Raw genomic sequence first — 27,816 nt, 5'->3', positions numbered from 1 at the left:
GGGGGAAAAGTTACAGGGCGATGGGAAAAGAGCAGAGGAGTTGAATTGCTTCATACCTCTACCGAGGAGCCAGCAGAGGCATGGTGGACAGACTGCCTCTTTTGGGGCTGTATCATACTTGAAATAATGAACTAGAATTTAGCAAGATCCCATCTCAGGACAAATTGGAGTATGGCCCTAAAACCTTCATTAGCTGGACATTTTAAAACTGAGTAATTTGCATGGTTTCTCTTCTGGATATTATAAACTTGGGTTAAATGTCCCTCTTGGACTGTCCTAATGAGAAATAAGCAACGCAAGATGTTTACAAGAGTGGATGCACACACTGTGTTTATTTCCTAAATTTTACATATACACGTCACTGAAAATTTTTTTTATTTTCAATGTATCTTCGGACAGGAAACTCTCCATGCCCATCCTACACACAACCATATAGTAAGTGTACATTTTGTTTACTGCAGATGAATAGACTATTTGATCATCTCTTCACAATACCAACCCATCAAGGTTTTACTGTCCATGTGACCAGACAGACAACACCTTGATTTGAAGTCTCTTCCAAGGATTGGCATATGTTATAATGCGGCATTTGAGTGTCAGCCTAATTAATATGGCCAGGTCCTGGTGCTGGTTAAAACCCATGACTTTTGAATGTTACCAAGTGAGCCACACTGATAAAGTTATCTCCCCTAAAATGTTTCAGATTATGGGGCCACTTTAGTAGAATAAAATCCCTGCAATATTTGAGTGATTTTTCTTCCACAGTCTACATGTTAGAAAACAAGTTTTTTTATAGGAGCCATTAAGCTTTATTGCTTCAAACTATCAAAACATTGAAGAAAAGTTTTGACACACATGCATCTGAGTTATCGGCACATTTATAGGCTCTGATTACATTTAAAATGTTTCCAAAATGGGAGGTGCAGTTTTGCTGAAATTTAGTGCACTCAAAGTGTAAAGGTGTTTGGCTGGGGAAAAAGCTGGATCTATTAAAGAACCAAAGGGAAATCTACATGTAGACACAGGATATGGCTAAAAAATGTTAAATGAGTACTTGCACCTGCCTTCAGCAAGGAAGCTGATGATGTGAAGATTACGTATTACATAGGCTATATGGCACAGAAACAGGTCTTTCGGCCAGTCTATGCTGATATTTATGCTCCACTTGAGCCTCCTCCAATCTTTCTCCATCTAAATCTATGATTGTAACCCTCTATCCCCTTATCCCTCATATGCTTACCTATCCTCTCCTTAAATGCATTTACCTGTATACTATTCGCTTCAAATGTTTACTGTGGTAGAGATTCTCAGCACTCTTTGGGTAATTAAGTTTCTTCTGAATTTCCTATTGGATTTCTCAGTGACGAACTTACATTGATGACCTCCAGTAATGCTCTTCTCCACAAGAGGAAACATTTTCTCTATATTCTGCTCTATCAACATTCCACTTTATCATAATTTTAAAGACTTCTATTAGGTCACCCTTCAGCCTTTCTTCAAGAAGAAAAAAAAGAGGCCAAGAAGTCAATCCTTTCTTGATATGTACCCATGCATTTCTGGCATCGTCTTTGTAGATCTTCTCTACACTCTCCAATGTATTTAGATCCCTTTTATAAAATGGTGACCAGAACTGCATACAGTACACTTAAGTGTGGTCTAACCAAGGCTTAATACAGGTTTAGCATAACTACCCTACTTTTCAATTCTATCCATCTAGAAACAAAGCCCAGTGCTTGATTTGCTTTATGGCCTTGCTAACCTGTGGTGTAACTTTTAGTGATTGATATATTTGTAGTTCAAGTTTTTCTTCTAAGTAGACTCCCACATTCGAACTAAGTGACCTACCTATTCTTTTTATAGTTTACAGCAAAAGAGGGGAGATTTTATGGATTGTAATAGAAGAGAAGACGTACTAAAAAGATTGAAAGTTGGTAAATCACTTGGTCTAGTTGGAATGTATCCTAGATTGCTAAAAGAAGCGAAGATAGAACTTTCAAAGCCATTGGTCACAGTCTTTTAATAGTCACTGGATATAGTAACTGGAAGGTTTCTTACTTAAGGCCACTATTCAAAAGAGGGGAGGGTTAAACCATTAACAATACACCATTCAGCTTAACATTTGAAGTGGGGAAGTTATTGGAAACCATTATCATGCATAAAACAAATTTTTATTGGGTTAATCAGAGGGCCAGCATGGATTTGTTAATGACAAATTCTGTCTGACTACTTTGGTTGGAGTTGAATTCTTTAATAAGGAAACAGAGAAGGTTAAAGGTGGCAGATGGTTAAAAAACACATGGGTTTCTTGGGTTTATGTATAGAGGCATAGAATATAAAAGTAAAGAAATCTGTGCTCGAACTTTATAAATCACTGGTATACCCTCAGCCGGAGCACTGTGGAGAATTGTCGGGAGCCTTAGAAAGGGCACAGAAGGGGTTTACCAGCGATGAAGGACTTCAGTTATGGTCAAAGATTAGAAAAGTTAAGACTGTTTGCCTTGAGACAAAATTGTTTTTCCCACTTAACTGTTGTCAGGATCTGGAACTCTTTACCTGAAGAGGTGGTGGAAGCTGATTCCATTATTAATTTTTAAATGGAGTTGGCCATGTATTTGAGGGTGAGGAACATGCAAAATTACAGACAAAAATCAGAAATAAAGGATTAAACACAACTGCTCTTTTAAAGGGTCAACAGGGGCAAGATATGCTGAATGGTCTCCTATGCGAAAAGATTCTATGATTTATGTTCAGTACCTCAAAGCAGGGATTTCTAATCTGAAACAAAAGCAAAATATATCAGACACAGAAAAACTGAAATAAAAACAAAATGCTGGAACTACAGTAAACTTGGTCCCAATTGTTTCCTTTTCTCTTTCTTGATTTTTGATTTACTCATCTTTGACCTGTTCATCATTCTACCATTCACACCTCCTCTGGACATGTTTTGTTTCTTTGCTTGTCCATCTACATAGTCCCTTTGGCCTTGTACCACCAACTCTTTTGTTATTTAATCTCCACTGTCTTGCATCCTATCACAGACCTTCCCTTTTGCTCTTTTTCCCACCCGGCCCCCCACCCCGTTACATGCTTAAAAAAGTTATTTCTAGCTTTTCCCAGTTCTGTTGAAAGATCATTGATCTGAAATGTTAACTATTTCTCTCTCCACAGATGCTGCCAGGCCCACTGAGTATTTCAGTATTTTCTGTTTTGACTTCTAATCTGAGCTGTTGGGCATGGTGATGCCAAGGGAGGTGCCAAAGACACTGAAAAAACGGCCCCTCTTCTGCCCCAGGCATGCATAAAGCTCCTGCCATCCTTGTGTGTGTTCATCTATAGAAGAAGCTAATCCCACATACGTGGGGCAAATTCAATGAATCATTACAGAAACACCATCTTCCAAATATTCACTATTGAATGTTTTCTTCACTCTGATCACTCAGGCAAATGGGAAGGAAAAAAAATTAAATTGTTCTCAATGTTATTTTTAGGATCTCAGCAATTTGTGACTGAGTGTGTGAAACATTCATACTGAACAGCACAGTTATAGAGAATGGCCTTCTAAACTTGCATCATTCCATGGGAGAGCACTGAGTTTCATAAAACTAGAAGAAGTCATTAGTGGTTCCTGGTCTGGTGTCACATTAGGTTTATCATACCGGAAGCATACTAGGCTGCCTTAATTTTTCCTATTGCATATTGGTAACAGGATGTAAAGTCCATCTGGCAACAGCACTTCTTTATGAAGATTCTGCCAAGACTAATTAACTTGTCCGTCATTTTCCCACGTCCTTTCCTGCAATTCTCAACAGTATTCTTGAAAACAGAATAAACAATTTGAAGAAAATGATACTGGCAGACTTGAGGAGATTTTAGGGATCTATTCATATCTCCGGCTGCTTTTCCAATATAAATCGACTCACGCTGTTATATGGAAACAAAATGTTCAAAACAAAGGTGCTGAAGTTCCTTGGCCCACCCAAGATGGTCCAACAGCCCAACTGTGTCTGGGAGGGAAATATGACAGGACCTGCTAATGCCAGGTTTCTGAAGGTCTAACAGCAAAATTTCTGCCCTTCTCTGAAGTCTTGGCAATGAAAAACGCAGGTCCACTCAGATAACATCATTTGCTGGATTTCTGACAGCTCTCACCTCCTGAGGTCCAAGTATAGTGGACTCCATATCATGGAGCAACAAATTGGGTCCCCTCAGTGTTCCTAACTTGGGCCATGACTTGGAAGACACCAGAAAATTACAGGGTGCCAAATTTCAATTTACCCTCTGATGCAAGGGGTCGATTCAACATTAGACAGAATTTTTGAAGTGGTTCCACAGATTTTGCTCTCAAATGTCACATTGAAAGTGAATTCCAAAAAGGCGCTGATACTGGTGTGGACACCTGCTTAACACACTCAAAATTATTTTAGCCCACAAATTGGGGTGCGTCAGTACCTCCTTCAAGTGGCACAATGCAATACCCATTCCATCTAGCTTATGGTAGAGGAAAGGAGATTCGGGATATTAAGGGACAATGTCTTATCCAAATGCTGATGTTGATCTTGTGTGTAAGAGGAAAGCAGGGGGAGATGGAAGGGAAGATGACAAGATCTCATGTACTGTGGCTGTGCTGGTGATGTAACAGATGGAGGAGTTTTACAGCCTTTCCTGCATCTTGTGCATTTGAATGGAATCTTTCCTGTGTGGTCGTCCTGATGGCTCAATAAGTTGTGCGCATGACTTGTGCGTACGCTTGAAGCCCTTCTCACACCCAGCACGTTTATGCAGCCACTCTTCTGTGTGTACAGTCTGGTGCTGGATGAGATTTGATGAGTTTTTGAAAACTTTTCCACATCCAATGCAATGACAGGGGCTGTCACCCATGTTGACATGATGTGTCACCAGCATGCTGGAGCCCTTGAACCTCTTTTCGCACACAGAACATAAGTATGGCCTCTCTCCTTTGTGTGTTTGCTGATGCTTCAGCAGGGACGAATGCTGGTTGAACTCCTGCCTGCGTGTGGAGCACTGATATGGCTTCTTCACATTGTGTATACGCTTGTGGATCATTAGGTTGTGAGACTGACGGAACATCTTACTGCAGAAGGTACATTTATACGGCAGCTCTCCTGTATCAATCCGCTGATGTTTCACCAAATTGGAGTCCTGCTTGAACTCCTTCCCACGTTCGATTGGTTTCTCTCCAGTGTGCGTGCGGCGGTGAGTCACCAAGTGGCGTGACAGCTGGAACCCCTTCCCACATGTGCCACACTTATAGGGCCTCTTGTCAGCATGTGTTCGCTTGTGCATCACGAGTGTGGATGACTGGCTGAACTCTTTCCCACATGTTGAGCATTGAAACGGTTTTTCTCCTGTGTGAGTACGCTGGTGTGATACTAGATGGTGAGAGTAAGTAAACCCTTTGTCACACATGTTGCACTTAAATGGCTTCTCACCACTGTGAATGCGCTTGTGCCGGGACAGATTAGACGAGTCATTGAAACTCTTTCCACAGTCGGAGCATTTGAATGGCTTCTCTCCTGTGTGTGTGATCTCATGTTTACGAAGGCTGGATGGGTGATTGAATTCTTTCTCACAGACACGGCATTTGAAAGGTTTCTCTCCTGTGTGGACCAATAGGTGCAATTTGAGGTGTGAGTATTTGTTGAAGCTCTTACCGCATTCAGAACAGATAAAGAGCTTCAGTTTATCTCGGGAACGCTGCCGATGATCTGGCCCTTTGGAAAAGTTCAATTTGTTCCCCTTTTGGCAGATCTCAGTTGACTGAAGAACAGAGTCTGATTCCTGCGTGTTCTCCATCAGTATTGTCAGAATCTCCTAAAACAAGATGGATAACAATTACTGTCTTTCAAAAGTTACAGTAATTTCTAATCATTATCATTAAAGTGTAAGGCGATTTAATGCAGGTTAAGAATTCTGCCCAATTAGAGTGATAAGTACTGGGCAACGGTCTCACTCATCAATTGTTTTCTTTTTTCAACCTTTTTCTTTTCTCTCCAACCCCCCAAACCCCATCAAGACACTGACTCCTTCTGGTGTATGTTCTTTGGGCACCAGCCATCCTCCGTTACCTTGACAAACCATGTATCCATTCTTCATGTATGTTTTGAATGAATAGTCTTTGGACACTATCACAGAAGAAATCACAGCTATGCTCAATTAGGAATTAGCACATGACAAAGCCCAGTTGACTCCGTAAAGCCCTCTTTACTAACATCTGGCGACTAGTGCAAAATTGAGAGAGCTACACAACAGGCAACCTGATATAGTGTAACTTAGAACCAATGTTCCAGACTTCTTCATCACCACCCCTGAGACATGTCCAGTCTCACCAGTAGACCAGACTTACCAGAGGTAGGGTCACAGTCATATAGTCAGGCAAGGGTGGCCCTGGGAATCCTCAACATCAACTCCATAAAGTTTCATGACTTCAGATCATATATGGGCATGGAAACTTCTTGATTAGCACCAGTGCCATAACTCAGCTGATATATCAGTACTCCTTCTTCTAGCGAACACCACTAATAGAAAGCACAGAGGATAGCAAGGGCACAGAATGCACTCTAGTTTGGGGCCTTCAACATCCATCACCAAGAATGGCCTGATACTGACTGATCTGAGAGTCCTGAAGGACAAAGCAGCCATTCTGGACTTGCAGCAAGTGGTTGGAATGGAATAACCTACTTGACCACATCTTCACCAATTTACATGCAGGACATATGTCTATCTATGATAGTATTGGTAGGAGTGACCATTGCAGAATCCTTTTCGAGACAGAATCCCATTTTCACATGGAGAACATTTTTCAAAATGTACTGAAAGGCTAAACACCAGCATAAGCTAGCTAGGTCAATTCTCTGCTGTATATTCTATGTGCAGGATTAGCTGTAGCTACAGCACAGGACTTGATACATGCTAAACAGCTGAAGCAGCATGGTAAGCAATCCCAAATCAACTGATCAGGACCAAACAAAAGCAAAATACTGCAAATGCTGGAAATCTGAAATAAAAACAGAAAATGCTGGAAAAGCTCAGGTCTGGCAGCATCTGTGAAGAAACAGAATTAACATTTCAAGTCCCCCTTCTTCAGAGCTAAACAGAAGTAGAAATGTGATGATATTTATACTGTGTAAAGGGGGTGGAGCAGGTGAAGCTGGATAGAAGGTCAGCGATAGGTGGGGGCTAAGAGGAGATTGACAAAGATGTCATGGACACAAGGCAAAGAGAGTGTTAATGGTAGCACTAAGGGCTGAAGGTGATGCTGATAGTGGCATAAAGGTGAGAAAGCAGAATGTGTGAATAGCAGAACAAGGGTCAGCACTGTGTGAAAGAACAATATGGAACAAGTAACAGATGGCCTTACTGGGAGTGGGGTGGAGGGAGGGGGCAGTGGTTGGGGGGAAAAGGATAAAAAAAAGGGATAAAAAAGGAATAAAACAATGAATGAATACATAAATAAATAAGCGGATAAAAAATAAAAATAAATTTTAAAAAAGGGATTTGAAAGGGGCGAAGATAGAAGAGAGAGAGTTTGTGGTCTGAAGTTGTTGAACTCAATGTTAAGCCCAGAAGGCTGTAAAGTGCTTAACTGGAAGATGAGGTGCTGTTCCTCCAGTTTGCATTGGGCTTCACTGGAACACTGCAGCAGGCCAAAGACGGACATGTGGGCATGAGAGCAGGATGGTGAGTTGAAATGGCAAGTGACAAGAAAGTCTGGGTCATGCTAGCGGACAGACCGAAGGTGTTCCGCAAAGCAGTCACCAAGTCTGCGTTTGGTCTCCCCAACATAGAGGAGACTGCATTGGTCTACTGTATCGCTGCTCCCAAACTGAAGGAGGTGCAAGTGAAGCGCTGCTTCACTTGAAAGGAGTGTTTGGGCCCTTGAATGGTGAGGAGGGAGGAGGTAAAGGCAAATGTTGCAACTTCTGCGATTGCATGCGAACGTGCCATGGGAAGGGGGTGAAGTGATGGAGGAGTGGACCAGGGTGTTCCAGAGGGAATGGTCCCTACAAAATGCTAACCGGGGGCAGGGTGAGGGGAAGATGTGCTTGGTGGCGGCATCATGCTGGAGTTGATGGAAATGGCGGAGGATGATCCTTTGAATGCGGAGGATGGTGAGGTAAAAGGTGAGGACAAGGGGGACCCTATCATGGTTCTGGGAAGGAGGGGAAGGTATGAGGGCAGAGGCACAGGAGATGGGATGGACATGGTTGAGGCCCTGTTAATCACAGTGGGTGGAAAACCTCAGTTAAGGGAGAAGAAAGACATGTCAGAAGCACAGTTTTGGAAAGTGGCATCATCAGAACAGATGAGATGGAGGCAAAGAAATTGACAGAATGGGATAGAGTCCTTACAGTAATGTAGTCGAGGTAGCTGTCGGAGTCAGTGAGCTTGTAATGGATATTGGTGGACAGTCTATCAACAGTAATGGAGACAGAGAGGTCAAGGAAGGGAAGGGAAGTGTCAGAGATGGTCCATGTGAAGGTGATAGAGGGGTGGAAATTGGAAGCAAAATTGATACATTTTTCCAGGTCCGGACAAGAGCATGAAGCGGCACCGAAACAATCATCAATGTACTGAAAAAAGAGTTGTGGTAAGGGGCTTGAGTAGGACTGGAACAAGGAACCTTCCACATACCCCATAAGGAGACAGGCATAACTGGGACCCATGTGGGTCCACATCTTTTATTTGGAGGAAGTGAGACAAGCTTAAGGAGAAATTGTTCAGTGAGAGAACAAGTTCAGCCAGACGGAGGAGAGTGGCGGTGGATGGGGATTGTTTGGGCCTCTATTCAAGGAAGAAGTGGAGAGCCCTCAGGCCATCCTGGTGGGGGATGGAGGTGCAGAGGGATTGGACGTCCAAGGTGAAGAGAAGGCAGTTAGGACCAGGGAACCAGAAATTGTTGATATGACGTGGGGCATCAGATGAATCATGGATGTAGGTGCGAAGATACTGGACAAGGGGAGAGGGAATGTAGTCAAGATTGAAAGAAACGAGTTCCGTGGGGCAGGAACAGGCTGACACAATCGGTCTACCGAGACAGTCCTTTTTGTGGATTTTGGGAAGGGCCAAAGCTCTGCACGCTTGCCTCATCCAGTTGTGAATGGTGATGGATAATGGGAGGGGGCGATTCCACAAACATTCCCACCCTCACTCTCTGATCAGTTCATATCTTTCTAAGTGTTCAGTTACTCTGTCCCTAATAACAGATTCTAGTAACTTCTCCACAATAGACTTATTATTTATTCCTCCTTGGGATGTGGGCGTCACTGACAAGGCCAGCATTTGTTCCCCTTCCCTAACTGCCCTTGAACTGATTGGCTTGCTAGGCCATTGCAGAGGGCAGTTAAGATTCAACCACATTTCTGTGGTTTGGAGTCACATGTAGGCCAGACCAGGTAAGGACAGCAGATTTCCTTTCTAAAGGACATTAGTGAACCATTTGGGTTTTTACGACAATCAATAGCAGTTTCATGGTCACCATTACTGAGACTAGCTTTCAATTCCATATTTTTATTAATTGAATTTAAATTCCACCAACTGCCATAGTGGGATTTGAACCCAGGGCATTAGTCCAATGACATTACTTTTACGCCACCATCTCACCCCAGATGTAAAGATTAACAGCTCTATAACTTTCTGGTGTCTCTCTCCCACCCTTCTTAAATAATGGAGTGTTAGTGGTAATTTTCCAATTCAACGGGACAATTCCTAAATCAAGACTGTTTTGGAAGGTCATGTCTATATCAGACTAGGTAGACCAACCATATAACAGGAATCTGGCAGAGGCTGAGTGTTCTGTGTGACCAGTAGCTTACCTCCTGATTCTTCAGTGTCTTCACCATCTATAATGCTCATCAGGAATGTGAATGGGTGCTTACACAACAAAATTTAACAAGTATGATGTCAGCTAGGATGAAGCCTGGTTAATTGACAATGATCTCTATAACTACCACTGTAGCTGCTGTTGGTACAATCTACAGGATGCACTGTAACAGCTTTCCAAACTTACCTCAACAGCACCTTCCAGCCCAATGCCACTACCACCAAGGGCATCAAGAACAGCAGGATGATAGGAACACAATCACCTCCAAGTTACACACTATCCGGACATCAACATATATTGCTGTTCCTTCATAGGAACATAAGAAATGGGAGCAGATAGTAGGTCCCTTGAGCCTGCTCTAGCATTCAATATGATCATGGCTGATCTTCTGCCTCAACTCTACTTTTCCACCTGCTCCCCATACCCCTTGATACCCTGAGACTCAAAAAATGTGCCTATTGCACATTTAAATTTACTCAACAATGGCGCACCCACGACTCTCTGGGGTAGTGTGTGCCAAAATTAGCTGAAGAAATTTCTCACATCAGTCCTAAATTATTGACCATGTTCTAGATTCTCCAGCCAAAAGAAACAACCTCTCAGTGTCAACCCTGTCAAGTCCCTTCAGAATTTTGTATGTTTCAATGAGGACACCTTTCATTCTTCCAAACTCCAGAGAATACAGATCCAATTTTTTCAGCCTCTCACTATGGGGCAACTCTCTCATCCCCAGGAGCTAATTTAGTATACTGCCTCCAAAAGGCAACTTTATATTTCTTTCTATAGAGACCAAAACTGCGCATTGTGCACCAGGTGTGGCCTCATTAAGGCCGCAAACAATTGTCACATTCCTTGTTTTTTACTCCAGTTCCCTTGCAATAAAGGTCAACGTGCCATTTACCTTTCTAATTGTTAGCTGTTACCTGCATGTTGTGTTCTTTGTAAGAGTACCCAAGTCCTTCTGAACATCAACATTTAAAAGTTTCATTCCTTTTATAAAACATTTTATTTTTACTACCAAAGTGAACTTCTCCATATTATCCAATATCTGCACTCTGCTTCCTGTCCATTAACCAAATCTCCATCCATGTTTCCTCATGACTATGTCTGGCTAACTGGCCTGTAGCTCCCAGTTTCCTCTCTTTCTCCCTTCATGAAGAGGTGTTACATTTGCTAACTTCCAATCTGCTGGGGCCGTTCCAGGATCTAGGGAAATTTTGGAAAATCAGCTAACTCAGCACAGAAAAGTGAATTAGACTTTGAGAGTTTTTCTCAAAATTAAAGTTACAGTGGTTGGCAAGTTAAAGCTAAATCTAGTAAAAATATTTAGGTCCACCAAACAATTTAAACATCCTTCCTGTATTAAGTAGCAATGACAGTAGAAACACTCCTTTCTTGAACAGTGGTGTCACATTTGCTCACTTCCAATTCCAATCCACTGGGGCCAGGGGAATTTTGGAAAATTATTACCAGTAAATCAGCTTTCTCTGTAGCTCCCTTTTTTGGAACCCTAGGATGCAGGCCATCAGGTCATGGGATTTGGCAGCTTTCGGATCTAAAACTTTGTCCCATAAGTTTCTCCAATAATTTTTAACTGCTGATACTAATTACTTCAATTTCCTCCCTCTTATTAGCCCGTTACTAGTCCATTTCATGTTACGATGTGCCCTGCTCAGACTCTCCATCTTCTCCTAAGTACATTCAGCAAATTTCTTTGTTCACTCTCCTCTGCACAATATCATTTGTTACGATTTCTGTCCAGCAGGTCATTTCCATTCTCTTCATCCACATTTTAAAGCTATTTAACAAGTTCAATGCCTTTTCAATGAGTTCCATGTCTCACATCTATACAAAACAACACTGAAAATCAAGCTCTCAACAAGTCGCTTGTTGAGTTACTAACTCAGCCTTCTGGTTAGCAAGTCTCCTCTTATGAAATACAGCCTTTCCCATTGTTGTCCTTGCTCTTATTTCTTTGTTGCACCTTCCATCTGCAGATATTAAGCTTCATAAATACTTGAATTCTTGCACCTTTTCTAGTTCTCTTCCTTCTATGAATATTTCTTGGTGATTTGGAGATAGGCATTATGATTAAGATGTTATGGAGGGAAAAGTTCAAGTAAAAAGAGGAAGATGAAGGAAGAGAATATCAAATAGTCATTTGGTAGTACAGAACTTGAGTACTGCTGAAAAAATATGAGAGACATGTCTAAGCTTTTCGTCTTGCACTCATCAGGACACTCACAAGAATATCAATATAAGGGGGAAGGCAACAGTTTATACTGTATGTGAAGAGACCGGCGATGCCATGGAGAATGCACCACTGGCTGACTAACTGTTAACTGCCAAGCATTGTTTGAAATTTAAACCAGTCAGCTGGAGCCTGATTCGTCAAGGCATTGCCCTGAGGAATGAGTCAGCAAATGGCTGTGACTTATTTAGTTTAGCTGAAACAGGCGCAATGTATGTGCATGTTCTTTCTGTCTGCAAGGAACAGGGCCCTGTGTATTAATATTTGTAGCTTCCAGTATATGCAAATACACCACACTGCCAGCCCGACTGACAATTTTAAACTGATTGTCAGCGTAATTCTTATTACACTGAGGATTATTTAGCAAATGTTGTCCAAACGCGGAATCACGTCTAATACTGGACACCATGTTTTGAGTTTTGCAAGCAGGGGGTAATTAGGTACGGTCTGTACCCTGCTCGTTGCAAACAGTGGCTGGGACGTGCTGATATGATCCGCCAGTCTTCGGATTGTAAAGCCTACATACCTAGCATCAAATTGGCACTGAATTTCATATACCACATTTTGGCTTGATGGCAGCATCCTGTTAGTGGCAAATACCACTTATGCTGCTACTCCATAGTAGCAGCATGAAACAGCTAACTTCAGCTGTTGCTCAACTTTTAAGATACCTTGCCCTTCCAGGGTAATCTGAGGTAGACTGGGCACTTCAGGGGCGAAAGTGACGGTCTTAGGCCCGTTCATGAGCTTGCATGATACACAGTGCAAAATGATCTGATCAGGGTAACCATTATCCTGCAGGATGCTGCTGACGTGCCCTGTTTCAGTATCAAGCTTGATAGTGAGCAAATGGCTCAGGCCCTATTTACAAGGTTGCCAAAAAGACCAATCTTATCGTGCATGGTACAGTAAGAATCCCAACACATATATTGACCAGTGAAAGTAGGCTTGCTTTAAACCATGGTAGAGAATCCCCTGGCAGATTTCTCAACTAGTGTGTCAAGGAAGGAGAGTTCATTCCACATACACAGTGAAGGATTCCTTCACATTTGCAAAGACCATACAGGACTTGCATATCGATAGCAATGCTGTGTCCATGTGCTCACTTGACATTGCTAGCCTATTCACCAATATTCCACTTAAGGAAGCCATAGGTATTTGTGCTGCAGCACTGTATCATGGCAATCTAGACCTGCCACCATTGTGTGAATCAGTATTCATTGAACATATGAACTCGGCAACTTGCGCAGTTGAGTTCAGTTTTAATGACACCATGAATGCCCAAATAGATGGTATTGTCATGGGATCCCCTTTAGGCCCAGCTCCCACAAACATCTTTGTTAGGTTCCATGAGAAACGTGTCTTTGATGGAATGACACCAAGCCTCCTACTCTTTGCATACTTCTGATTTGTGGATGATACGTTTGCTATATTTAAATCTGCAGCTGCATGTAACAATTTCCTTACACGTCTTAATGGGCTCCATCCTGCGCTCACCTATGAAATGGAGCAGACAAGTGAACTCCTCTTTCCTGACATATCAAAAATTGGTATCTCAAAAAGTTGAGCAACTGCTGAAGCTGGCTGTTTCACACTGCTACTATGCAGTAGCGACACTGTCACGACTCACTGCGGAAAGTGCACTGTAAAATATCAAGACCCACTGTTCCCCAAGCTGCAACAAATGTGAAAAGTTTGACCAAACCACCAGATTGCCTCAATTCTACCTAACTGTTTAATTTAGGTTAACAGAATACGAGCACCAGGTTTGTAACCTTAATAAGTAAATAACTGTTTATTGATCAAGCTGTCGTTAACCAGCGGCAAAATACAGAAATACAAACTGATAACTTCTACCACTATAACTTAAACTCTACCCCTTCTTAAATCCCTATACACATACACAAAACATGAATTTTAAGAGTGGGATAAAACAGTTCAACAGCATTAATCCGGAGCACAAGATTCGATCGGTTGATTTTGATTGATGTCTTTCAAATTCCTTTCAGCTCTTGTTGATGACAGGAAGTGGTCTTCCAGCACTTTCAGAATTTAGCTCACTGGTTGAGCACTTGCCTTTCAATGTATCTAAATGATTTTTCCTTTTGCTTCTTGACAGGGGTTTTCAGAAAGAGAGCAGGTTATAGAGATATGAGGAAAAGAGATTTTAGATGTTTACTCTTTGCAGGCCAGGAGCTTTCTGCTCACTGCTACCACAGAAAACCTGGTCACCTGATCAGGCACCAATTAAAATGCTGTTGTCAGGCAGCTCCCTTGGTCCTGGACTCCTTTCCGGCACCATCCTGTCTTTCATGGCACTCTGTTCCAAAACTGCAATACATCTGTATATTTTTCATCCTGTTCCAGTGGACATGTCTTTCAAACTGCAGCCATTGTACTTCTAATTCACAGTCCAACAAAAAATAAAAAGATATGTTCTTTACAACACAAATGGTATTTGCCACTAACAGGATGCTGCCATCAAGCCAAAAAGACGTTCTGCCTATCAGACAAATGAGTAATGAGGTATACGAATTTTAGTACCAGTTCGATGCTGGGTGTGTGGGCCTTACATCCCAAAGACTGGCGGATCCTATCAAACAGCATGTCCCTACTGCTGTTCGCAACGGGCAAGATACAGACCTTATCTAAACAGCTCATGCTTGCAAAACTCAAAACAGTGTCTCACATTAGGTGTGAACCCATGATTGAGGATTATTTAGCAAATGTTGTCCAATGTGATAAGAATTACGCTGACAACCAATTCAAAATTATCAGTCGGGCTCGCAGTGTGGTGCATTTGCACGTACTGGAAGCTACATATATTAGTACACAGGGCCCTGTTCCTTGTAGACAGAAATAATATGTATACACATTGTGCCTGTTTCAGCTAAACAAAATAAGTGACAGCCATTCCTGACTCATTCCTCAGGCCTTGATTGCCTGGGACAATCTGCCTGGTTTAAATTTCAAACAGTTAATGCTTAGCAGTTAACCGTCAGTCACCATCAGTGGTGCATTCTTCATGGCAACGCCACTTGCCAACCTATCAGCACTCTCTTCACATACAGTATAATTGTCTTTTCCATATATTGATATTCCTGTGAGTGCCCTGATGAATGCATGATGAAAAGCTTAGTCATGTCTCTTTTATCAGCAATACTGAAGAGAATATCAATGTTGGATGGCATGAAAATTGAAGGTTATTGGAAAATGAAAAGACTGGCATAGGACAGAGAGGCACAGAGAAGACTGAGCCAAGGGCCTGTCATTGGACAAAGCACACATGGATTAAACTCTATTTCTGGTATTTAATTTTTGTCTTGTACTGTGAAGACAGCCATTAAATACTTGTTCAACATCTCTGATATTTCCTCATTCCCCATGGTAATTTCTCCTGTCTCTGCCTCTACAGGATGAATGTTTACTATAGCCACTCTGCACCTAGTTTCTTACCTTAAAATGAAGCAATTCCTACCGCGCCCGACCTTCCGGTTCAGGCTGGGTGAGATCACTGCAGCACAGCGGGCTTCCATAGCCAACTGTCGAGTCCAGGAAAGTCAAAGGCAAGTAAGCCATGTCCTCTTTTTTAATGGCACTAGCTGCCATAAATCAGATTCATATAAAGGTCTAGCCATTTTTGACAACTTATACACTTCCCTTCTCCTTGTTCTAAGTGGGTAGGATTTTGGCAGGGGTGGGTGGTTTGGGAGTGCTGAAGGTCAGGTGAGGCCTGGGGAGGGGGAGTGGGGTTGCTGCGTCAGGTCAGGTAGGGCCAGCAGGTGAAAGTGGGGGTGTTGTCCCATGGGTGGTTTGGGGGTGTCGTCCCATGGGTGGTTTGGGGAGTCCTATGGGGGCATCAGGGAAGTCAGTCCAATAGTTACCCAGAAGCTACAAGTTAATTCTTCTAACTTTTTCTGTATGGCAGTCAGAACAATCTGAAGTTTGCAATTTAAATCGTATTTTTGGATAGTTCCCAGTGCTGGGCGATTGCCCAAAGAAAGTTTGAATTTCCCATGCATTTGCCATGCAATCCTTACCTGGGAACTTCCAGGGAGTGGGGAATCCCCAGCACATCTTTGGGTTAACCCCTGGATACTCTGCCCCGGAGCTTGGCAGTTACGGGCCTAAAAGTCTCATCCTTTAATCTCATACTAACTCTCTAGTAAGCCATAGGTGGATCTTTCCCCAATGGAATGTATTTTTGTTGAAAATTTTTAATAATTTCTTTAAATGTTTCCTACTGTTTATGTACTGCCATTTCTTGTGGTCTATTTATCCAATTAACCTTAGCCAGCTTTCCCCTCATACCTACATAATTGGCTATTTTGAAGTTTGAAATTTTTAGTTTTGTCGCTCTCAAATTTAATGCGGAATTTAATTGTATTATGATCACATTTTCCCCACAGGACATTTTACTGTGAAATTACTAATAAAGCCACCCCTCATTACACAATACTAGATCTAAAACTATTTCTTTCCTACTTGGTTCCACAATGTATTCTTCTAGGAAGCTATTGTGAAAGCATTCCACAAATTCATTTCCCAATTTACTTTTGTCAATTTGATTTGTCCAATCTATAAGATTAAAACCCCACAATTATTACATTGTCTTTGATACAAGCTCCAATTATTTCTTACTTGATGTCTATCCTATTCTGAGACACGATCCTTTCTTACTACTGCCCTTATGTCATCGTTTATCAGGGCAATCTTGGCCTTTTCCATGATACCTGGCTTTTTGAAATGTGCACCCTGAAATATTTGTTTGCTGACCCTTGGTCACCTCACAACCATATCTCTGCGATGGCGATCAAATCAAACCCATTTATCTCCATTTGTGCCGCTATCTTGTTACAAATGCTTTGAGCGTTCAAATAGTCTTTTTTTTAAACTTTATTCTTTGGTTGGACCTTATTTGCAGGTGCACTGTTACCATTAAACTCTGACCCTTCTTTTTCCACTATGCCTGTCTTTACCCAAATTACTGCACTGCTCCTCAATTTTTCTTTTTGATTTCCAAATTTCCCTTCACCTGACTCCTCAAACCCTGCTTTTAGATTAGTTACATGATTCATCAGCACACTGCTCCCAGCCTGGTTTAAGTGAAGCCCATCCCACTGGAATTGCTCCCTCTTTCCACAGTACTGGTGCCATTGCTCCACAAATCAAAATCCCTACTCACGCCACTTTTTGAATCATGTGCTTAAGTCTCTATTCTGCTTGACCCTGTAGCAATTGCAATGTGGCTCAGACAACAATCTAGAGATTATAATCTTTGAAGTTGAGTTTTTATTTGGACCTACTCTTCAAACTCTCTCAGCAGGACATTATTCCTGCTTCTACCTACGTAGCTGATTCCTACATGGGCCAAGACAATTTGATCGTCCATTCCCCCAAGCTCATCTGCAGCTCTTAGATCTCTTTAAACCAGGCAGCAGACAGGCAACACAACCAGTGCAACACCCATTCTTGACTGCAAAGAACTCTAAAGCTTTACTTAACCCACGGGGTGAGACTGCCTCCTGGGATGTGTCCAGGTAACCATTCCCCCTACCTGATGCTCCACAGCGTCTGCAGCTTGGACTCCAGCTCAACGATTCTGAGCCGAAGTTTCTGGAGTTGCAGAATATAATTGCAGATGTGTTTGCCCAGGATCACAACGCTTTCCACAAACTCACATGCGCTTCTATTATAGCGCATCACCTGCCCTGCCATGGTAACTCTTTCGAGTACAAACACGTTCCTTCATCTGTTCCTATTCAGATGAAGTTACATTGTTTCATAGTTTGCCATTGTGAGAGTTGAACTCTTGATCTTGGGGTTACAAACCCAGTACTATAACCACTTGGCTATTTAGGCCAAGCCTGCCCTGCCATCTACCCTTATTCATCTGATTAGTTAAATAGCCACTGTTTTGATAAAGTTGCTGGACCAATATCCTGGAATTTCCTACGCTGCAGCATCACCAGAAGGACTCCATTAGCTCAAGAAAGCTCACAATCAGCTTCTCAGGGCAAACGAAGTTCAGCCTTGTCAACACCAGTCACATCCCAAGAGTAAATTAATAGAAAAAAAAGACTAATATCCCTTCTGTACAACATCCCAGGAACAGTAATGTGATGAACGTACAGCCACACTTTTTTTTTGGGGGGGGGGGGAAGAATATTTGTTGGCACGGATATATTCAGCTACATTAGCAGAACTCCCTAAGCATTGCTCTGAGAGCTGTAAAGCTGCCCCTGGGAAATCATAAAGGGCCTATTCTGAAGGTCTCAGTGCGGGGGAAGGTGAGGATCGCTGATGGGGCCGCAATCCCGCTTTGTGTTGCACTGAGGCCTCAGCCACGAGTTTGAGTCCGGCAAAGTTACATTGACGAGACCAGACTGAATTATTTATGAACCCCTCCCCTCCGGCCGATGCGATTTAATTTCCCGGCCAAAGTCACCGGAAAGCGGTTAAAATGGCGGAACCAGCAAACTGCCAGATGGTGGAGTGGGAAGGAGAGATCCTGCGTCCCCGTCCGAAATTAAAACTATCTTATAACGCCCGTCCCCTAACTTAAACTGTTCCGCCTCCTTCCACAGCTTGTACAGAGGCCTCACTTACCCGGGGACGCGTTCTTACCGATTTAACATCGACCTCCAATCTCTTTCTCGCCGCCTCGCCTCAAAGCGCAGGAGCTCGGAGAGCTCGTTCAGGCTGCGCGCGCACGCGGCCGCCTGAGCTCCGGAGATAGGAGACTTTCAGGAGCGCGGGGTACTCTGGGTGTTGTGAATTGCCATTTCTTCACTGCCCGGCGCCAGGATTAGTCTCCATCAATATTTTTTTAAAGATATGTTAATTTCCTCCCCCCGCTCAAGTTAAGTGTAAATAAATTGGTTTTTAGTGCGTAATCACAAGCTTTAGATATTAAAACAGAAGCAAAATGGATGCAGCTGGATGGTGAGTAAGGAGTCTTAATTTTTAAAAATCTTTTTCTAAAATCTAATTTTTTTTAGTTAGTATTTAACTGAAATATAGTGTTTAAATTCTAAAATTTCCAGCCTTTAACAGGGTTTTAACAAAGTCTACACTGGATGAGCAGTTAGTTAATTAAAGAAGCAGCTGAAACGGGTTCCTTTGTGACTGGTTCACCGAGTCTTTGTTTTAGCAGCATATAAAGTTAGTGCAACTTAGAATAGAGTGCTGGCATTTGGGTGATCAAGGGAGTTATGGGAGGAATGGAAAGAGGTGCTCCTATGTTTCTGCTTTTGGCATTTGATAATGAGAGAGCGGCAGCAGCCTTAGAGTCAGGGGAACCAGGCCTGAAACCAGTGTGGGACTGAGAGCCAGTGTGACAGGTGATAGTGTGCCAGTGTGATAAGTAGGACTTGATGAGTATTTCTACTGTCCAGTCTTTAAAGTAAAAATTGGTCTTTAGTTTAGATTAAGTAGTGTTCAAAGTATAAGAAGTAAGGTCCATAGTATATATTTAATATTCCTTAAACTAGAAGAAGTAAAGGGTGTAATTTAAGCGTAAGTCATGGTAAGGCAGCTCAGCCACATGGAATGCTCTTCCTGTGCGATGCAGGAAGTCAGGGACACTTCCAGTGTCCAGAGTGACCATGTGCGCAGTAAGTGTCTCCAGCTGTAGCTACTCGAGATCCACGTTTCAGAGCTAGAGCTGCAGCTGGAGTCACTGTGGAGTGTCTGTAAGGCTGAGATATTCTTGGAGAGTGAGGTGGTCACATTGCAGATAAAGAGTGCACAGACAGAAAGGTGATAGGTGACTGTCAAACAGAGTAAAAGCACTAGACAATTGTGCAGGGGTCCACTGGGTCCATCGCCCTCGCTAACAGATTTTCCAATTTGGATAATACTGGGGGAGATGGCTCTTGCTGCTTTCCCCTTAGAAACCAAGTCTGTGGCACCATGAGTGGCCCAGCTGCGGGCGGGGGGTTGGGGTTGTGGGTGGGGGTAGGGCAGAGGTGATAGGGGATTCTATTGTAAGGGGAACAGATGGACGTTTCTGTGGCTGCAGATGTGACACCAGGATGGTATGTTGCCTCCCTGGTTATAGAGTCATAGATTTATACAACACAGAAACAGGCCCTTCAACCCATCGTGTCCTTGCCAGCCATCAAGCACCTATCTATTCTAATCCTATTTTCCACCACTTGGCCCATAGTATGCTATATCTATGCTATAGCATTTCAAGTGCTCATCTAAATACTTCATAAATGTTGTGAGGTGCCAGGGTCAAGGATGTCACTGAGCGGCTGCAGGACATTCTGAAGGGGGAGGATGAACAGTCAGAGGTTGAGGTCCATATCGGTACCAAAGACATAGGTAAAATGAGGGATGAGGTCCCGAGAGCAGAATATAGGAAGCTAGGAAATGAATTTAAAAGCAGGATCTCTAAGGTAGTAATCTCAGATTACTCCCAGTGCCATGTGCAAGTGAGATCAGGAAGAGGAGAATAGACCGGATGAATGCATGGCTGGAGAGAAGGTGTAGGAGGAAGGAATTTAGCTTACTGCGGCATTGGGACTGATTCGGGGGAAGGTGGGACCTGTACAGGCAGGACGGGTTGAACCCCAGCAAGAGGGGGGCCACTGTCTTTGCCGGGGTATTTGCTAGTACTGTAGGGCAGGGTTTAAACTAGATTTGTAGGGGGATGGGAACCTGAGTGGGGAGAGACACAAAAAGGGAAACCAAGGTAGTAATGAAAGACAGAAAAGTAGGAAGCAAAAGCAGAAGGCAGAGGAAACAAGGGCTGGAAGCAAATAGGGCCATAATACAAAACAAATGTGCAAAAATGTTAAAAAGACACATCTAAAGGCACTGCATCTGAATGCTTGCAGCATTCACAATAAAGTAGATGAATTAACAGTGTAAATAGATGTAAATGGTACAATATGATTGCGATTACGGAAACATGACTGCAGGGTGACCAAGGCTGGGAACTGAATATCCAAGGGTATTCGATGTTTAGGAAGGACAGGCATAAAGGAAAAGGAAGTGGCGTGGTGTTGTTAGTTAAAGCTGAAGTTCATGCAATAGTGAGAGAGGATATTGGTTCAGAAAATCTAGATGTAGAATCAGTCTGAGTGGAGCTAAGAAGCAACAAGGGGCAGAAAACATTAGTGGGAGTTATCTATAGGGCTTCAAACAGTAGTGATAAGGTAGGGGATGGCAATAAACAGGAAATTAGAGATGCATGTAATAAGGGTGCTACAGTAATCATGGGTGACTTTAATCTGCATATGGCAAACCAAATTAGCAATAATACTGCGGTGCCTAAATTCCTAGAGTGGACAAGATTTTTTAGACCAGTATCTGTTTTTTTTAAACCAGTACCTCAAGGAACCAACTAGGGAACAAGCTATCCTAGAGTAGGTATTGTGCAAAGGGAAGGGGTTAATTAATAATCTTGTTGTGAGAGGTCCTTTAGGGAACAGTAACCATAACATGATAGAATTCTTCAAAAGGATGGAAGTGAAATATTCCAATCTAAAACTAAGGTCCTAAATCTAAACAAACAAAACTATGAAGGCATAAGTGGTGAGCTGGCTATGATAGATTGGGGAACTTAATTAAAAGTTCCATGATAGTGGATAGGCAATGGCTCATATTTAAGGAACCAAGGCATGCATTGCAATAGTTATACATTCCTTTCTGGTGCAAAAAACACAACAGGAAAAGCGGTCCAATCATGGCTAACAAAAGAAATTAAGGATAGTATTAGATCCAAAGAGGAGTCATGTAAAGTTACTAGAAAAAGTAGGAAGCCTGAGAATTGGAAGCAGTTTAGAATTCAGCAAAAGAGGACCAAGAGATTGATTAAGAGCAGAAAAATAGAGTATGAGAGCAAACTTTCAAGGAACATAAAGGCGGACTGTAAAAGCTTCTATAAGTATGCAAAAAGAAAAAGATCAGTGAGGATAAATGTAGGTCCCTTACAGTCTGAAATGGGAGAATTTATAATAGAGGACAAGGAAATGGCAGGGCAATTAAAGAACTACTTTAGTTCTGTCTCCATGGAGAAAGACACAAATAACTTCTCAGAAATTCTAGGGAACCAAGGGTCTAGTGAGAAGGAGGAATTTAAGAAAATTGGTATTACTAAAAAAATAGTGCTGGAAAAATTAATGGGACTGAAAGCAAATAAATCCCCAGGGCCTAATAATCTACATTCCAGGGTACAAAAGGAGGTGGTCATGGGAATAGTTGGTGCATTGGTGGTCATCTTCCAAATTCTACAGATTTTGGAACACTGGCTAGCATTTATTGCCCATCCCTAATTGCCCTTGTTCAGAGGGCATTTTTAAGAGTCCGGAGTCAATGTGGGTCTGGGTCTGGAGTGATATGTAGGCCAGACCAGGTGACAAGGATGGTAGATTTCCTTCCCTAAAGAGCATTAGTGAACCAGATGGGTTTTTACAACAATCAATTCATGGTCATCATTAGATTTTTAATTCCAGATAGTTATTGAATTTAAATTTTGTCACTGTTGGATTTGAACCCAGGTCCCCAAAGCATTAACCTGAGTTCTAGATTACTGGTCCAGCAACGATACCACTACACCACCGCTCTATACTTGCCATACAGTGAGAGCAGTGAAGGTTTACCAGACTGATTCCTGAGATGGCAGATTTGTCAAATGAGGAGTGATTGGGTCGACTAGGCCTGTATTCATTACAGTTTAGAAGAATGAGAGGGGATCTCATTGGACATAAATTCTGACAGGTCGGGACGGACTGGATGCAGGGACAGGGTCTGGCTGTGGTGGGTTCTAGAACAAGGGGCCACAATCTCAGGATATGGCTTAGGCCATTTAGGACTGAGATGAAGAGAAATGTCTTCACTCAGAGCATGGTGAACCTGTGGAATTCTCTACCACAGAAGGCTGTGGAGGCGAAGTCACTGAATATATTTAAGAAAGAAATAGATTTTTAGACTCTAAAGGCATCAAGGGGTGTGGCAAGAGGAGTATAGCATTGTGATGGAGGATCAGCCACGATCATATTGAATGGCACAGCAGGCTCAGAGGGCTGAATGACCTACTCCTGCTCCTATTTTCTATGTTCCTATGCTCTATGACCGCTGGGAATATGAACATATGAAGTCGGAACAGGAGTAGGCCACTTGGCCCCTTGAGCCTGCTCCGCAATTCAATAAAATCATGGCTGGTCTGATTGTTACCTCAACTCCGCATTCCTGCCTACCCCAGATATCTTTCATCCCCTTGTTTATCAAGAATCCATCTAGCTCTGCCTTAAAAATGTTCAAAGACTCTGCTTCCACTGCTTTTTGAGGAAGAGAGTACCAAAGACTCACGACCCATGAGAGAAAATATTTCTTCTCATTTCTGTCTTAAATAGGCGACCCCTTATTTTTAAACCATGACCCCTTGTTCTTGATTGTCCCACAAGAGGAACATCCTCTGCATATTCAGCCTGTCAAGACCCCTCAGGATCTTAAAGATTTCAATCAAGTTGCCTCTTATTCTTCTAAACTCCTGTCTAACCTGTCCAGCATTTCCTCATAAGACAATCCCATCCCTGGTATTAGTCTAGTAAACCTTCTCTGAACTGCTTCCAACACATTTACATCCTTCCTTAAATAAGGAGACAAATAATGTACACAATACTCCAGATGTGATCTCGCCCTGTATAACTGAAGTATAACCTCCCTACTTTTGTAATCAATTCCCCTCACAGTAAATGATAATATTCTATTAGCTTTCCTAATTACTTGCTGAACCTGCACACTAGCCTTTTGTGATTCATACACTCCGACACCAGATCCTTCTGAATCTCAGAGCTCTGCAATCTCTCACCATTTAGATAATATGCTTCATTTTTTATTCGTCCTGCCAAAATGGACAATTTCACATTTGCCCACATTATACACCAATTGTCGGATCTTTGCCTACTCACTTAACCAGTCTATGTCCCTTTGTAGCCTCCTTACGCCTTCTTCACAACTTACTTCCTTACCTATCTTAGTGTCATCAGCAAATTTAGCAACCACACCCTCGGTCCCTTCATCCAAATTATTTATATAAATTGTAAAAAGTTGAGGCCCCAGCGATGACCCCTGAGGTGCACATCTGAAATATGGAGACAAGAAGCCGGAAATGTTAAGCAGATCAGGCAGCATATGAGGAAAGAGAAACATGAGCTCTGCCTCTCTCTCCACAGATGCTTCCATCTCTGTTCAGTATTACCAACATTTTCTGTCATTATATATAAATGTTTATCAATATGTAAAATATAAATAAAAACAAAAGGTGCTGGAAAACTCAGCAGGTCTGGCACATCTGTGGAGGAAGAAACAGAGTTAACACTTTGAGTTTAATGTGACTCTTCGTCGCAACTGTTGGGAGGTAGAAATGTGATGGGTTTTGTACCACTGCAAGGGGGAGGAGAAGGTAGAACAAAGGGGAGACAGAAAAATCAGTGAGACTACAGAGAATGAGGAGTCAGAAAAAGCGATGAGATTTCAGGGAGTGAGGAGCCAGAAAAAGTAGCGAGACTTTGGGGAGTTAGGAGCAGCCTCTCCAGTCTGTGGATTAAGAACCCTAGTTTGGAAACAATAATCGGGGTGTAACATTGGCATTTTTTGATTTTATTTCAGATTTCCAGCATCCACAGTATTTTGCTTTCATCACGTGTCATTAGGACGGTGGTGAGTGATGACTTTGGTTCGAAAGAGCAAGATGCAGAATCAGTTTGGGTAGAGATGAGAAATAGTAAAGGTAAAAGGTCACTTGAGGAAGTAGTTTATGGGCCCCCTAACAGTAGTTACATGGTGGCATCGAGTATACAGGATTAAATAAGTGGGGTGTTAGAAATGTACCACACTAATCATGAGTAACTGTAATTGATACGTGGATTGGACGAATCAGATTGACAAAGGTAGCCTGGAATGTGGGTTCATGGAGGGTAGGAGAGCAGTATGTTCTCGAGTCAACCAGAGGTCAGGCTATCCTAGACTGGATAATGAGTAATGAGACAGGTTTAATCAATCACCTCATGGGAAAGGAGCCTCTAGGTGACAGCATGATAGAGCTTCATGTTCAGTTTGAAGGGAGGTGTTTTTTTCATTCATTCACAGGATGTGGGCTTTGCTGGCTGGCCCAGCATTTATTGCCCATCCCTAGCTGCCCTTGAGAAGGTGGTGGTGAGCTGCCTTCTTGAACTGCTGCAATCCATGTAGTATAGGTACACCCACAATGCTATTAGGAAGGGAGTTCCAGGATTTTGACCCAGCGACAGTGAAGGAACAGCGATATATTTCCAAGTCAGGATGGTGAGTGACTTGGAGGGGAACTTCCAGTTGGTGGTGGTCTCATCTATCTGCTGCCCTTGTCCTTTCTAGATGGTAGTGGTTGTGGGTTTGGAAGATGCTGTCTAAGGAGCCTTGGTGAGTTCCTGCAGTACATCTTATAGATGGAACACACTGCTGCTACTGTGTGTCAGTGGTGGAGAGAGTGAATGTTTGTGGATGTGGTGCCAACCAATTCGGCTGCTTTACCCTGGATGGTGTCAAGCTTCCTGAGCGTTGTGGGAGCTGCACTCATCCAGGCAAGTGGGGAGTATTCCATCACATTCCTGATTTGTGCCGTGTAGATGGTGGACAGGGAGTCAGGATGTGAGTTACTTGTCGCAGGATTCCTAGCCTCTGACCTGCTCTTGTAGCCACAATATTTATATGGCTAGTCCAGTTCAGTTTCTGGTAAATGGTAACCCCAGGACATTGACAGTGGGGGGATTCAGTGATGGTAATGTGATTGGACGTCAAAGGGCGATGGCTAGATTCTCTCGTTAGACATTGTCATTGCCTGACACTTGTGTGACGCGAATGTTACTTGCCTCTTGTCAGCCCAAGCCTGGATTTTGTCCATTTCATGCTGCATTTGGACATGGATTGCTTCAGTATCTGAGGAGTCGCGAATGGTGCTGAACATTGTACAATCATCAGTGAACAGCCCATTTCTGACCTTATGATAGAAGGAAGGTCATTGCTGAAGCAGCTGAAAATGGTTGGGCCGAGGACACTACCCTGAGGAACTCCTACAGTGATGTTCTGGAGCTGAGATGACTGACCTCCAACGACCATCTTCCTTTGTGCTAGGTATGACTCCAACCAGCAGAGATCTTTGCCCCTCATTCCCACTGACTCCAATTTTGCTAGGGCTCTTTGATGCCACACTCTGTCAAATGCGGCCTTGATATCAAGGGCAGTCACTCTCATCTCATCTCAGGAATTCAGCTCTTTTGTGCATGTTTGAACCAAGACTGAGCGGCGGAGACACGAGATAAAAGAGCGCAAGGAGAGCGGCGGAGACACGGGATAAAAGAGCGCGAGGAGACCGGCGGAGACACAGGATAAAAGAGCGCGAGGAGAGCGGCGGAGACACAAGATAAAAGAGCGCGAGGAAAGCGGAGACACAGGATAAAAGAGCGCGAGGAGAGCAGTGGAGACACAGGATAAAAGAGCGCGAGGAGAGCGGTGGAGACACAGGATAAAAGAGCGCGAGGAGAACGGCGGAGACACAGGATAAAAGAGCGCGAGGAAAGCGGAGACACAGGATAAAAGAGCGCGAGGAGAGCAGTGGAGACACAGGATAAAAGAGCGCGTGGAGAGCAGTGGAGACACAGGATAAAAGAGCGCGAGGAGAGCAGTGGAGACACAGGATAAAAGAGCGCGAGGAGAGCAGTGGAGACACAGGATAAAAGAGCGCGAGGAGAGTTCCAGGGAACAGAGTCGGAGGGTGGAGTTCCAGAGAGGTGAGTATAAAAACCTTACCTCGGGGATTCGCGGACCTCGGGTCTTAAAAAATATTATAAGTGACGTCACAGTAAACCTGATTGGCTGGTAGAGAATCTACACTGAATTTGAAACTAAAACATTGTTAACCTAATTAAACCAAATAAATTAATCACTTAATTAATAAGTAGAGAGTGTCTAGACCAGAATCAGGGGATTACTGTTCTTAGAATTTAGCTAGATTTCTAATCTAGCCCTAGGGAATGTATAGTTAATAAGGAGTCAATAAGCAGTTATTAGATTTAAATTAATTTATTAAGTAGTTCTAGAAATGGCAGTTGTTGGGGTGAAGTGCTTCACCTGTGGGATGTGGGAAATCTGTGATGCTTCAAGTGTCCCGGACAACTACATCTGCAGGAAGTGTACCCAATTGCAGCTCCTCAGACCGCATGGATCGGTTGGTGCAGCAGTTGGATACACTTAGGAGTATTCAGGTCACGGAAAGCGTCATTGACAGGAGTTTTGAAGACGTGGTCACACCCAAGGCACAGACAGATAAATGGGTGACCGCTAGAAGGGGCAGACAGTCAGTGCAGAAATCCCCTGTGGCTGTCCCCCTCTCTAACAGGTATACCATTTTGGATACAGTTGGGGGGGATGGCCTATCAGGGGAAAACAACAGCAGTAGCCAGAGCAGTGGCACCATGACTGTCTCTGTTGTTCAGCAGGGGGGTGGTCAGAGCACAGAAGAGCAATTGTTATAGGGGTCTCTGTAGTCAGGGGCTCAGATAGGCGCTTCTGTGGTCGTGAAAGTGACACCAGGATGGTATGTTGCCTCCCTGGTGCCAGGGTCCAGGATGTCTCTGATCGGGTACGGGACATTCTGAAGGGGGAGGGAGAACAGCCAGAGGTTGTGGTACACATTGGTACTAACGACATAGGCAGGAAGAGTGATGAGGTCCTG

The 27,816-nt window shown here is 43.0% G+C and overlaps 1 protein-coding gene across 3 annotated transcripts; it reads right to left on the bottom strand.

Annotated features, from left to right (window-relative positions):
- Positions 1–303: 303 nt before the first annotated feature.
- On the bottom strand, positions 304–18,817 carry LOC121269552 (zinc finger protein 239-like). Of its 3 annotated transcripts, none has more exons than XM_041174354.1 (2): positions 18,702–18,817; positions 304–5,832 (listed from the first exon to the last, which is right to left on the bottom strand). In XM_041174354.1, the coding sequence occupies exon 2, from the start codon at positions 5,812–5,814 to the stop codon at positions 4,651–4,653; it is 1,164 nt and encodes a 387-aa protein (XP_041030288.1). In that variant the 5' UTR covers positions 5,815–5,832; positions 18,702–18,817; the 3' UTR covers positions 304–4,650. The 3 variants fall into 3 exon arrangements, 2 of the variants coding, with proteins under 2 accessions (XP_041030288.1, XP_041030206.1); XM_041174272.1 differs by having other exon boundaries at positions 18,720–18,816; XR_005941382.1 differs by lacking the exon at positions 304–5,832 and adding an exon at positions 13,866–14,493 and having other exon boundaries at positions 18,720–18,803.
- Positions 18,818–27,816: the final 8,999 nt, after the last annotated feature.

Source organism: Carcharodon carcharias, chromosome 1 (genome assembly GCF_017639515.1).
Source record: "Carcharodon carcharias isolate sCarCar2 chromosome 1, sCarCar2.pri, whole genome shotgun sequence".
NCBI classification, from domain to species: Eukaryota; Metazoa; Chordata; class Chondrichthyes; order Lamniformes; family Lamnidae; genus Carcharodon; species Carcharodon carcharias.
This window is presented reverse-complemented; position numbering and strand designations above follow the sequence as displayed.